At 37.2% G+C, this 15,394-nt stretch overlaps 1 protein-coding gene across 1 annotated transcript; it reads left to right on the forward strand.

The window, feature by feature from the left end:
* Positions 1-2,752: 2,752 nt before the first annotated feature.
* LOC145998411 (somatostatin receptor type 2-like) lies at positions 2,753-3,796 on the forward strand. Its single transcript, XM_083134818.1, has one exon. The coding sequence runs from the start codon at positions 2,753-2,755 to the stop codon at positions 3,794-3,796; it is 1,044 nt and encodes a 347-aa protein (XP_082990944.1).
* The last annotated feature ends 11,598 nt before the right edge of the window (positions 3,797-15,394 follow it).

Raw genomic sequence — 15,394 nt, forward strand, 5'->3', positions numbered from 1 at the left:
ATTTTAGCAAACCGTCAGACCAACATATCAATGCCGAACGATAGAAACACAAATCCCACCCTCGGCGTTTCTTCGGACAAGAACGCCCAACAACATCCTGACGTCGTTGGCCTCAAACTTCAACTCCACGAGAGAAATCACGGAAGACAGCAAACTGGAATCTAGCATCAACTCGTTCTACAAACGTCAAGTTGAAATCCCAGAGATGCCGGCTCCATACTGAATAGCTTCTACCTCAAACGTCAAGTTACGCACGAGGATTTGAGAACCCAAGGCCCAGAAGATGCGCTATATGAAACAACTGCACGTTCTTACCAAAACAAATGCTGATTTTACAAAAATTCTTAGTAAAAAGGAGCTCGAAAGTGAATACTTCAAATAAATACGAGAGAAAAATTCATGTCAATTTTTTCACGAAATCAATCTATTAGTAGAAAAGACCAAGATGAAGGGGAACATGGAGGTCAACACATGTGACACTTTCAGTCTAGTTTCTTGATTAGTTGGTGATTTATTTTACTTCATTTTTCTACCGCTTTTGGCTAATCGCGAAGATTAGGATGAGTGATGATGATATGATGAAATTGATGAAGGGACAGTCACAAAGAACACTCATGCTCAGGCCGGGATTCGAACGCAGAACCCCTGGCATCGTAGCGCACTGTGCTAACAACTCCATCACGGAGGTCGGCCTCTACTTTCTGATTAAACTCACATCGTGGATCGATCTCCATGTCAAGAATACGAATACATGGAAGGTTCAAAAATGTTCTCAGTAATATACCATGTGCATGTGTATATTTCTACCTTTGTGTTCATTTTATAGTCATTCTAAAATAGATTTTCCTATCGATATATGCCGACCTCGTAAAGTGGTCAACTACCAATCTCGACACCGAATTTCCCTGGTTCGAGTCCCGGTCTAGGAATAGGTGTTATTTGTGAATGTCTAATAATGATGTTCATCTAATCAGCACTCATCCTCATAGTTGCGATTGCCAAAAGTGGCAGAAAATCAATGCAAAATAACAAAAATACGAATAAAAATACTGTCAATTATGTAATATAACAATATTTTCCCCTGCTTTCAAAATTGGTATCCAAAAATCGTTGACCAATCTCAAAGTAATTTATTTTTAAAAAAATACTAATTTCATTTTCTTAAATTGGTGATTCATTGTCTACCCAACCCATGACATTTAAAAACAAATTCTCTTCATAAAGTTTGGTACAAAGTTAATGAAAGTTTAACCATACGACCATATCTCACAATATTGACGAGGTGCGAAGAGACGTGTGGGCACATTGAAGGGGCATGTAGCAGCCACACGCCACTTCACATCTCGTCAAGACTGTGATAAGGCCCGAGTCTCTTCAAGTTTGTTTTTAATTATAACAGTATTTCATATTAGTTTCGATCTTAATTCAAATTAACTTATTCAACAGTAAATAATTTGCTGGTAGCTAAATTATGACGTTAGAGTTTTTTTTCGTTTTTGGTGTATCAACACCGGCTGAGACCAAGGGAGAGAACCTCTTTTGAATTTTGTTTTCCCAACGGAAACAAACCGATATAATTAATCAAGCTTAATAATGTTATTTGCAATTACATTATGTCTCTTAAATGAAATGTGTCATTCTATATTTCATGGAAAAAACACCAGTGACTCACAGAATGAGGGAATTATTACTTGCACCACTATTGCACCAACGCTTAATGTACATCTAAAAACTGAAAGCAGGTGCAAAACACAGTCAATAACATGTAAATATTCCCAATCTTTATTAAACATCAGAGCGTATGGCTGGAAATAGAAGATTTCATATTACAAGAATTGTAAACGTATAATGGTATCCTAAGGAATACAAAACAACAAAGGTAATAGATGACAATGTGAAAATATATTTTAGTATTATTATTAATATATCAGACCTTGCAGTACTGACAATGGTAGTTTTTTATCGCAATATTCTGTTTGGTAAATATATCGTGTGTCTATATCTACTATAAGATGCACATCAATACAGTGGCCGAGTGCTTAATTCACAATCTCTATTCCGAAAGTTACGGGTTCGAGTCCCGAGCAAGGATTGGACGTATCATAGTGATTGATTGTCTTCTCATCTAATCATAATTCATCATCATAGTTGCGATAAAACTAAAGAGGTAGAAAAGTTACGTTAAATTACTAAAACTACAATACCTGCTGCGTAATTCTGATGTTAACCAATCAGGAAAACAAGAAGATTCTATCGACATGAAGCAATTCTTACACCTTTCCGATTTGGTTCCGGTGCTTCATTTTATGGCTATATCAATTGCATAATCGTGACTGGGGGAAGCGCTTGATGTGGTGACGGCGGTACGCGCAAGGCCCATGGGGTACATGAATCGTTGGAATAGGATGTGAGAATCGTCCCCCAATACCGTGGACTCACCTGTTGGCTAAGAAAGGTGCATCGCCTTTAAGTATCGAGCGCCGGGCTCCGATCCCCCCATCACAGCGTCGACGCGTTCTGCCGTCTCCATGGCAACCGTGAGGCTTGTGCAACAGGAGCAGGCTCGTCGACGCGTCCGTTAAAGTGAGCTCTTTATCCGGTTTTTCCAATGTGGGCCGTTGCGCTGGGCGCCGAGCGTCCGGAGTTATCGGAACGTTGATACCAATCTTGCACGGCCGGTTGTGTGTGTACGGTGGTAATCTTGCAACGAGCGATACTCCCGCAGAAGCTCGTCCGGGAGTGGGGATTCAATATGGTGGATCTGGAGAAGCACATACTGTACATCCTCGTCTACGTCATCCTGGCCGCCGTGCTGATCATCGGCCTCCACGGGAACGTCCTCGTGATGTACGTTCTACATCACAGATCGTCTCGGATCAAGAAGGTCGCCAATCTGTACATGGTGAATCTTGCGGTCGCGAACTCTTGCTTCCTGGCAGGGGTGGTGTTCTTCTTCGGCACCCTCGCATACTCGGAGTACCACCCGTACGGCGTCTACATGTGCTGGTTGCGGTCGGTCGCGTACCACGTCCTCCCGTTTACCATCGGAGCCCTCATGGCAGTCATGAACGTGGATCAAGTACTCTTCATCTGTCGGCCGGGTCTCGCGAAGAGCTTGAGGACCGCGCATGCGTCGACGGTGGTGTCCTTCGTGATCTGGCTCATTTCCGGAGTGGTGTCCACCCCCATCTTCTTGTACACCGACGTCGCCAATTCCGGAGAAGGAGGGTCCCTCGTGTGCGTGGATACTTGGAGAAACGACGACCGTCCCAGCTACACCACGTACTGGTTCCTTGCTGGGTTCGCCATTCCAGTGCCTCTCTGCGTGGTCGTCAACGTCTTTGCCATCGCCAACGGTCGGCGGCAGCACCTGGAGAACGACCATCGAGGCCGCGACGCCATCGCCGACGTGAGGATCGGCCTTCTCCTGGTCCTCCTCCACATCTTCTGCTGGCTGCCATACTGGGCCTTCCAGTTCTCCAAAACCAACGACAACTTCAAAGAGAGCATCCCTCCTGTCGTGAGCCACGTCCTGTGGATCATCACAAAGTGCCTCACCTATGTGAACTCGGCCACCAGTCCCATATTGTTCGCCGTCATGAGCAGAGATTTCAAGAGAAGCTGCCTCGAAGTGTGTACCTGCTGCAGCATTCCTCAGAAGAACAGCGAAGGACCTTCTTCCACCAGAAGACACGAGGTGCTGGAAGACAAGACCTCCGAATACGTGGAAGACAAGTACGAACTGTCCACTCTAATGTCCAACGACAATCCTGGACCTAGGGAGGTGGTCACCTAGCAGAAAAAGGTGAGGTTCGCCTCAGATAAAGCACTCGACAGTTAAATGAAACCATTCAAAAGCTACGATAGACCCAAGAAAAAGACCGTTCGAAACAGTTCAAGGGCCACAAAACGTTTATCAAAGATATGTTAATGAATTGTTCGTAAACATGATATACTGCTCACAAAAGTTAATTCACATTTTACAGGGTGTCTAAGATAAGTAACCGATAATACTAAATTGAATTATATAATTTTTCAAGCATAGACAGATATTATTAGTTCTAATGTGATTACAGAAATATATAGGGAGACTATTTTTAAAAATATATTATTACCAAATATGCCATCAGTTGAAGATAAGAAGGAAGGCTTTGAATCCTTTGGTCACTTATGCTTGATTTCCAAAACGTTGAATTTTGTTTACACAAAGTAATCATTGAAATATATGGGCGTTATTTTAAAACTTTGAAACGAAGTGTTACATTCAAACCTTGATGTCAGCGTTCCTTGCTAATTGTTTAGAATATTATTTGTTCTCTAGTTTTTTAGCTATCAATTAAGTGTGCGCATATTACCCAGACAGAAGGCATATATGACACTTCGTTGTATAAAAATCCTTTGAAGTATTTCATTCCGAAGAAAATTTCTCGTAATATATTTATATTGTTCTTAGTGTTAGTTTGGCATTTAGTGAAAATTTTGTGCAAGGAACATTCAATTCATTTGTTGAAATTTGCAAGCAGTTTTTAATATCGCAGATGCAAACACGGGTGAGCATTAAAAATAAGGGAAGACAGCTACTTTCAAGATAACCTTGACAGAAGGATTTAGTTCTGTTTGTACACGTTAATCAATTTGTTCACTTTCTTCTGAAAAGAAAAGAATGAATCATCTTTACTTCCAAACAAGAAGTGACAATATACGTATGGAACATGAGTGGAAGGTAGGCTAGTATATATGTGGTTGATTCTAGATCTAGTTTATTTTGTAATTCTATGGAAGAAAAATTCTAATATGAGAAACATTATTATTAATCGTCTTGTGCCAATCGTAACATGAATATGGAGGTCTTAGTTCAGTACCTTAAAAACCTAAATTGTTGGTACGTTGGAATGTATATTTTGAGTGCTAAAAGAGAATGTGTACGTTCGTTATTTGTATTTTAATTCTACAATATGTAATTTGTCAAAAACTGTTGATATCCAAACATTTCCTCACAATCGCACTTTCTTCAAAACATGACAATGGCACTTGCAGATCTTTATAAATTTTAATACTGTCCAGCTCATTTTGTTAATAGTGTATTTCAATCCAGATTCGGGTAAAAATACTAATTTTTTTAACTCGTTAACGTATCTTTTTCAATTTTTACTAACGTTGTGAAGAAGTTTGTAGATCACGTTATTCTAAACATAATTAATTTCAATTTGTTTCTAATGCTCTGGTATAATCGAACATTCGACAACAATCGTCAAATACCTTTATAACGAACCTCAGTATTCTCTCAATTATACTCTTTCTGAGAAGGAGTCTTACAGCTTACTCAATGCCATATAATTTGACGATTATTTTGTTTGTACTATATTTATAAAATCCAATAACAAAGACTGTGCTTTAGGAATATATGACATACTACAATATTTTTTCACATTCCTATTCAGTAACAAACGACCAATTACTTTTGTCAATATGCTAAGGAAATTCATATACAATTCAATAGATATGGAAAAAACTGCTTAAAGCGGTAATCACAAATAAAAGTAAATAAATAAATAAAAATATACAATTCAAAAGACATTTTATACTGTGTGCATTATTGGCTTGGTAAAATATATATGTAATGAGAGAGTTTAAATGGTACATTCAAGTAAATAGATTTCACATTTGGTACGGCTAATTAGTTAGATATTTAAAGCACCAGGATTAGATCACATAGTTTCTATAGGCATAGTAAAATATATTTATCGTAAAAATTAAAGAAACCAGTAATACTTCCATTTCATATTTTTCAAAAAGTATTTTTTTACTAAATGAAGAAAAGGGAACATAGGTAAGTAAGAGATATAACAAAATGCCGTTTAACTTTGTAAAAAAATGTTAAAGTTAAAATATATAAAAATAAACTTAAGAAACTTAAAGAGCTTAAATAATTAATATCTATAAGGTTTTTGACAAAATACTTTATTCATATGATGTTTCTAAAGAAAAATACATGTTTAAAAAGAAAATGTTTCAAAAAACAAATATAACACTTAATATATCCAATAAAATGTTCTTCTCAGAATAGTAGATTCAAACATGAGCTTCTACCAGTAATATTGCTCATTGGAGCTTCAAAATTTTTATCTAAAAATATAAATAAATGTACAAAGAGAATATAATGCCAGAAAAATATTTCAAAATATCCAGTGAAGGTAGAAATTGTTCTGAGAGTCTCATTATACTAGTCTCACAAGAAATAGTTGATATAATAAGCTTTCTACAACCTTCTACTGCATGTAGATGGGTCAATTGTTACATAACAATACAAACAATTGCCGAATGTACACCGTCCAACACTAAGAATTCCTATAATAATTTTAATTATTCTAAATTGAAGGTTCACCATCTAACGATCTAGTTACATGTTTTAACATACGCATCTAATTACATAACATTTTAATTGTTGACCAAAATTACAGTTAAGTTTGTAAAAACTTGGTGCATAATATTGTGTTAACTATATAAATTCAAAGAACTACTAAAATGGTTGAAAATATATTTACGTTACATTATTATGTGCCTGTAGTATGAGACCAAAAGTAAAGAAATAGATTCTAAGAGGGTTTATTTTAATATTGTTAGAAAACCTTCTAGATGCTTTCCAAGAACTACTATTGAGAAAAAACTAGTCCATTATCTGTTAGAGAAAAGGTACTTGGCACAAATATTTTCCTTACAGATTACATGTAGTGATTTGTTTACAGTTTAGAAATGAATACAATATTTTATTTTAAGATATCCTATCTTGCAAAATTTAGATTGTTTCTTAGTGCTTTCAAAACATTAGTTGTAATTATAACATTCATGACCCTTGAAGACGAACTGAAATCAACAGCTATTGTAACTGTGTTTAAGATAGATGGCCTGTGTCGAACGAGCACAAGAAAGTTTGTCATATCATATAAGAAGCATCGATTGCGAATTACCACGTGATATAGTGGTTCGTACAGTTATACAGATAAATGCATTAAAAATACTACCTATAGATATATGTCTAAATATGTGTATGATCAAGGCCTCCACAATGGCGCAGTGGTAGTGTCGTTGCCTTATAATCAAGGGGTGTCGGGTTCGATACCCGCTGGAGGCACATAGTGGTTTGGATCCCACTTTAAACTGTAGGTCCAGTCCCCATTACCCTTACTGTGCATAAAGTGGACTTAAAACACCACATTAAATCAATGTGTGTGATCAATATTTCTGTTTGTGTATGTAGTTTCCTACCTATAGTAAATCGTGTGGTATGAAAACTGAATGTATGGATTTGAACAAGGGAAGTTAATTATTAAATGCTATTTTATTCTCAGAGACAGATCGGAACTGGAATTACTGTGTAATGTGAGATCCGTAAGGTGAAGCTGCTAGGGAAAATGAACCTTTAATCTCTTGTGAAAAATTAGTAATTTAGTATGGCAAATTAGCGAAAGTAGAAAGCCTATAAAACACTAATTGGGTCTCTCCGATGATTAGAAATTCGGGTCTGATACGTGATGTAGGATTTCTCTGATAGAATATTCTTGTCCCTACTTGTCTGATTCTCTGCGAATCACATGCATCACCACTGGAACTAGGTTCAATGAAATTTCAAACGGCACTAGGATGTTCTTCTAATTAACTGCAATCTGAATTCCAAACACTTTTACTTTCCGAAAGTAGCTTAAACTGGATAGAGTTCTTATTTAGTTTGTATACGAGGTATATTATATGTCGCTTTTATCTTTGACTTTTATCGCGACGGGATGAATTGATGGAAAAATTAATGATGGGACAAATACATTCCTGACCAGGGTTCGATCCTGAGATCTCTGGCTTTCTACCACTTGCGTTGGCACTACTACACCGAGGTCGGCGAAAGCCAAACGCAATAAGTTATATTTGTAGAGGTACGTGTATATCTTGAACTGCTACTAATCTCTGCTTATATAGTAGAAGGTTGTAATTCGAAATCAAGCTCCTCTGTTTGTAGATGGAAGCTGAAATAGTCATTTGTAAAGCTTAAAGCTTAATAACAACTGAACGAAGTCACTTAACTAAAGCACAGCCGGCGTTATTCCTGGCCTCAAATAGCGTGAGGGCAGATTTCAAGAATATGCTCGTCTGATTAGCTGCTTCAAGAGCTTTTTTGTGATGCGTAGGAAAAGGCAACTACGACCAATCATGTGACGTAATAGCCTTTAACCATAGGTAAAGGTTCAATTTATTGATTTGCTTTATTTTACTTCGCTTTTTGTGGCACTTTTGGCTACTTTGCGAATATGGGGATGAGTGATGATATGATGAAATCGATGAATGGACACTCACAAACATACATCCCCAGGCCGGGATTCGAACTCGGGACCCCTGCCGTCGTAGCGTGATATGCTAACCATTAAGCCAAAGGGGCCGACTGGAAAGGTTCAAGCCGGAAACAACAAAGGCTCTGGTAGCTTCCTTGCTTGTTACAAACAACGTAAATACACTTTTACAATGGGAGACATTGTTGTAAGTAGTTTCTTTTTGACTTGAACGAAATCGAAAATGTAGCCTTACTTTGATTTGTAAGAGTTTCTTGAGGGCCTCGCCGATAACTTATTGGCTTTGTGGTCAAGAAGGCCCGGATTTCATTCCCAATTGTGGCACGTTGCACAGTGGTCCGGACTCTCACTTTAAAGCTGCGGTTTCAGTCCTCGTTAGCCTGTCTGTATAAAGTGGGCTGAGCTTGAACTGAAATTCGATATTTAATGGGCGGGACAAATTGATTGCAATTAGCTTTCAGTTTGGCTGGATCGTTGCATGAGGAGAAACTTTCAAATAGGAATCGTTTATTTTAGAGCGGGATCAATTCGAACTGATTGGCTATCTGGTTCTTCAAACTTAGACTAAAACGTAGTTCTATTTTTGCGTTCTGTTAGAACGTACAGCTAAAATTTAACAGTCGGCTTGTTAGTTTACAAATGCGGGACGCAAAACTTCGTCACCTCTCTGTGATGTTGCTAAAATGAGAACAAACATACCGTCGGTAACTGCTTGGAATATTTAACTCAGACATTATATTTATGTAAGCTTAGAGTTTCATCATTGAGACACACAAGAAAAACTTTCCAACTTAAAATTGTATATTTTATCTTGCATGAAGGTAGATAATAATTGTAAATTGAATTTTGATCTTTGTTTTGGATTTGGTCTATTTTACTCTGCTTTTCTACCACATTTGGCTAAACGCAAATATGAAAATGAGGGATGATATGATGAAATTAGTGAAGGGGCACTCATTAAGAACACCGGGATCAAACCCGGCACCCTAGGCGTCGTATCGCCCTGCGTTAACCATTCCACCACCGAGATCGACACTTGTAAATTGAAGCTGTGTGCACGTAAATATATATTTTTAAAAACTATATTGTTAATATTATATTAATTACCGCAAACTATGTAACAGCCATTAATATTTCTTAAACGGTAATTGTCATATTTACGGTAGTCTTTTTACGGAAATTTACTGTCTCAGACCCTCATTTCTTCGGTCAACTTTTTTACAGTGTTTACGATATGTTGCTTGAGTCCCATAATTCAAGTCCAATAAGGACCTATAATGAAATATTGGTAATAAGATCCCATATTATCACTAGGAATAACAAATATGAAATATCACAAAACAAATATCTTCAAGCCGAATTCGTACTCAAATTCCTGGACACCATCTACTGTACATTTGAGCTCCTGCACACACCAGTAGCGTACGCAAGGCGGGTAACCCCCCCCCCCCCTTGAGCTTTTGAAATATTATGAAAAATGCTGTGAAGAAAATTAGAAATGGCCAATTTATCACAGTCAAAGATCTGCGACAAAACTACTACTACTACTACTACTACTAATAATAATAATAATAATAATAATAATTTGAATTATTATTCCCATGCAGCATGGAGAAAAGCACAGCATTCCAAGCAGACGCGTCTTTCAGAGTGAATGCCTTGAAAATAAAATATGAGGGCACCTTTGATTTAAAAGATACAAAAGTTGTTTTGTATCTCAGCTGCATCAATAATCAATTAGCATGTATTTTTATTGTGTGCGTGAAGAATGAGCATTAACTAAAGAAATTTCTTGGTTCGTTGTAAGAGGCGAACAAGAATACACAGCCACCAGTCCACCTTCCCATTCTTTACACTGGCACGTTTAAATTTCTGATTTCAAACGACAATAATATTAACTATTGTAAAATATTTTGTTGGTAAGAACAGCGAGACATTCCAAATGTGAATTATCGGGGATATTTATGCGGGGACAAGAGCTGAAAAATTCCAACCAATTCCGCGAATCGAACCCTGATCTCCCCAGTGTTTGTCAGACGCCCTATCGACCAGACCATTGCAGCTGCTTGGATGAGTTCCATACTTTGATTATATCAATATATTTTAATATATTTTCTTGATTTTATGGATATTCTTCACACTTAAAATGTCTCACCTTGTTGACTTGATAACTATTTCGTATGAAAGAAACAAAAAATGCTCCTAGAATTTGTCAAAATCGAATGACTAGAAAGTAATTTCGTTCTATTCCTATCATAAATACTATATTTAATCTCTACTACTTAATAGTAGTAGTGGTATTAGTAATTCAACTAATTAACAAATTATAAGTATTATTAATTAATTATGATTATTATTAATAATCGTTTATTTTAAGTGTTGAGCACAGTATGAAACCTAATACAGCACTAAGTAAAATACAAAAGTACAAAGTTACACGAATAAAATAGAATAACATAACATAACAAGTTAGCATATTTACACTTCAGTTTGTTTTCAACGATATCTATTATATCTCTGATACTAATAATTGTTTATTGTTAGATAGTATTGTGCAATTAACTGTGTATTGTTCTAATAATAATAATAATAATAATCATATTTATTTAAGTGGTGATAACGATTAAACGACCAGGTATATCACTATGTCAAAATTGGTTATACAAAATTAAAAAGTTGAATACAAAATTATAAAATAAAACAGTGGATCCTACGTACAATCGTATACATCAACATAAATTCAAATTGTAGGTTTCAACAAGATCAGCTACTAAACCTTGTTTAGGCATGTGAGAATTGAGATATACCTATGGGAATATCTGGGAATTTTATAAGCTATATTATTGAAAAAGTACAATAAAAGAATGGTAATGTGAATTTGGAGAAAGCTTTAGAATCTACCCTCCCCTTGATGAAATCCTGCGTACGCTACTGGCACACACTATCTCTAACTCTTGTACGAATTTGGTAAACCTCTTTTCTTGAGAGTAAGGACTCTCGAGCGTAGATATATTATTCAGAATATTGTAGATCTGGGATCAAATTGATGAAATCGGCAGTGAAACCTTCAACGAAGAACAGATCTCTACATTAGAGAGGAACTATCGTTGGATAAGTTCAATTTTTTTATAAGTGTGGGTAAAACACACAGTGCTCATATGTGAATCCGAGCCTGGGCTTGAGTGTTCTCTGTGGGTGTCCCTTCACCAATGTTTTCACATCATTACTCAACATCATCTTCGCGATTATCCAAAATGGCTGAAAAGCGAAGTAAAATAAACCAAATCAATCAACCATGAAGGCATGAATGTGGTGGTAGGGCCCCACACATTCACGATCTCGGCCATTTTTTGAGGGGATGTAAATCAGCACCACTGTCCAGCCTCTTTAACACCCAGGGTACCCATTTATTATTTGAGACTGGGTGAACCACCGCTTTTATATAAGGATAAGGTCAGACCTTTCCAGGTATATCCGGTGTGTTAGTCAGACGCCTTACCAACTGGACCGAGTAGGATGGATCAAAAAATGAAATCAGTTTCAGATAAGAATTTCAAAATTTCTTTGGACAGGATATTAAAATTCGACTCGTTTTATGGCTTCTTTTTTTAAAAATAATAACCTTTAAGTTTTCAGAAAAAGATATTGTGCAAGATTGGAAGGTCACAATTATGATTCCTATAAATATCATAAGGAACTGTATACTGCGATTAAAGATCATTCGGTTTTCATTTTTTTTTTCTGTTGGGAAATAAATGGGAGAGCGTTTTGATATAATCTGTTATCTGGAATTCTACAACAGAAAACCGACTTCACGACTATTAGAAGTAATGGTATATGGACAACAACAAATGCAGTAAGTGGTCGACTTTTGCTTTCGTCATCGAAGTTCCGGGTTTGAGTTATAGGCATTCTTGTATCCTTTATCAAGTTCATGAGTGACTCCTAACACCCTGTACATTTTTCGCGACAGCCTCTAAAATTTCTCAAAAATCACAATTTATGTCCATTATGAGGGTACATTACACCCCTTCAGATCAAAAATTCTACATACAGCCTTTCTTCTATTCATCTGTCTTCCTCATCGTCGTGATTAACCAAAAGTGGCAGAAAAACGACGTAAAATAAGAACACAAACTGTTTGTTTCATACCACACTCACTAGGAGCCGTTGTTCTAACGCAGGGTCGCCCAAGGTTTCTTATCTGAACCACCTTTATACTGATAAAACTGCCATATTATTTTCTAAGTTATCATTCTTGGTGTAATAAAAATCCAATATGACCCGTGAAAATGCTGAAGTAGTAAGTTGGCACTGCATACAAAAAAGTTTGAGCACCCCTGTTCTAACCTTTATTAATTTTGTATAATTACAAGATATATATATATTCTTCAAATTATGCAGTTTAGAAGTAGTGGAAATTTACTTATATAGGGTTTCAGTTCTGCGGGAAGGGGAGGGGTGGGGGCAATGCTGGTATCGTCGCCACTGAATGAAATCCATACGAGAATTTCCTGACTTTTTTCGGAATTTAGAACTGCATCGTGATTCTTCAAAACTGCAATCAATTTAGAAAGTGGTTGTCGAGACAGGCTCAGTGGAACTTTTAAGTTTTGTACTGTAAAGAGTTGACTACAAACGGTCTAAAACCGTCAATTTCCGTTGTGATCCAAAATACCGTTAAGATGACTGTTCGTTTTTAAGGCATTAACGGCTATTACATAGTTATCGTAAATAATGTAATTGTAATGATTCGGTTTTACAAAATAATATATTTATGGTACATGCAGCTGTAATTTATCATCATTATCATTCTTTACGCATTATAAAATACTCATATTTACATAAAATACGGTTGTGTTTACTGATCGCAAGTCCAAGTGACGGCTGACCTAATTTTTGGTACACAGCTCTATCTGTCGACCAATCGTCTTCTGGGGTGTGTGGCTCGATGAGTGCCAACCTCAGTTGCGAAGTAAGCTGTAGGGGTAACATCGTTCTCCCGTTACAACATTGCCAAGCTTACTTCTGTTTTTGTTAGTTGTTTCTATTAGCTTGTTTGCAGTGTTTTGGTGTTTTGTGTACTAATTTTCGATGCTTTGTGTACTATTGTACAACTTTTATCCACTAACGGCGCTGATAAACTATCTCCCCTCCCCCCGTTTTACAGTATATTTGGCAACATTCTGTGTATCCGACGCTCATTTGTTTCGTCCCGCCAGGAACTTTCGGTGCCTCGTGACTCGAAAATGCCCGATGACAGTCGAAGAGAATTCAACCGATCGCTGGTTCATTGTTTCCCAGCCGCCAGTTGGAATTGCGAGCGGTATAGTTTCTGTAAATTAACAGGCACTTAAATTTTAACGGTAGAATATTAAATTTACGACTACTTCTATCAGTTTTGTTCGTTTGGAAGTCATGTAATATCCATTAGATCTCATCTACGAGAGAATACAGGTGAGAAACTGTTGAACGATGCTTGTGCCAACGAAGAGCAGAGGTTGTGGTTCGCATCCATCTCCCTCGGCGGTTGAAACAATTTCGTCCGGCGAGCGTGCAGCGTAATTAACATCGGATGTTGGGTGTGGCCGGGTGCTTCCGTGGATAACAAAAATGGCGCGTCAACTTCAGTCACGCAATTGGTTATTTAGGGCACGGGAGAATGTAAAAACGCGATTTCGAGATGTGAAAGTGTTGGCCCATGTACGAAGGTACGTCAAAAAGCAATGTAACAGTTGACGTACCCTCATGTTGTAATCATTTGATTGAATTTGCAATATCTAAGGACTAATTAGAGTTTATTTGGCAGAAAGCCGTAACGAAAACCAAACTAAGTATGGTTAAGTTCCCCCTGGAGCCATGTACTCACATAAGGTGTTTGTTAGTAAGCTTCGACACAAAATATTAAACTTAGGCTTGCGTTTATTTTACGATATCGTATTCAAGTAGAACGCGGCTAGGATGTCATTACACATATGTGAACACTTTCTTTCATTTGTGAGGGACTTCGTAGGTATATATAATTTCAATCGCGTGCATATGGCATACCTGAATCTGCTTCATTCGTCTGATAAAGTATAAGGGACAATTTTCTTTTTTTCAAAGGAAAAATTATCTGCACCTAATACGTATTCCCACGGAATACAGCAAGAGAACTGCGCACAATGGGTAGTTGAAATATTACAAAGATACAGAGACAATGTAAACAACAAAAAGAATAAAAAGTATAGATGCGAGAGAGAAAGAGAAGAATTGAGATAATACAATAGTAAAATTATATTAAATTAAGTCTCAACCTAATATTTCAATAAGACCTCCTGAACTACCAGTCAAAATTTTCTACCTCCACTCCTGAACTTTGACAGATTTTGTCTCCTACTCGCTTATTAAAAACCAACAAAGTTTGTTTTAAGTCCACTTTATGCCTCAATAGACTATTTCTTAACTAAACCTACAGTATCAAGTAGAACCCCCATCACTGCGCAGTCTACCTCCACTGGAAGACGAACCCGGTACCTCTTGATTACAAGGCGACAGACTAAACTATACGCTATTGTGAAATCTATCCTTAGATGTGAACGTGGATGTAGTTCATTTTACGTCTCTTATCTGCCATTTTTGGATAATCGCGACGATGGAGTTGAATGGTGACAAGATGAGATGGATGAAGTGACAATCACAAAACACATGTCGACGACACATGTTGGTTCAGGCGCCAGAGCCTCTTCAACTTGCAAAATGCAGCCCAGGGATAATTGCTTGAAAGAGAGGTTGGCATCTGAGTGCATTCACACAAAGTCATTTCATTATACCCCACGAGAGGTGGAGAAAAGTGAATTTATCAGACATAACAATACAGAAGCCCTAAATATGATATGACATGTGTTCGGAAATGTATTACCAAAACGTATAAACCACTAAATCTTACATATAATTACTTTTTCTAACTGTGTACTATCTTTGCTCGTGCATGTAGTATGTTCGTTAAGCGTTGTTTATTCGTTCCGGAACTGGCGTCTCTTATTGATCTCTCCCCTGGCAGCAACAAGTAGATCTGC

Source organism: Lepisma saccharinum, chromosome 14 (genome assembly GCF_977018435.1).
Source record: "Lepisma saccharinum chromosome 14, izLepSacc3.1, whole genome shotgun sequence".
Taxonomy (NCBI): Eukaryota; Metazoa; Arthropoda; class Insecta; order Zygentoma; family Lepismatidae; genus Lepisma; species Lepisma saccharinum.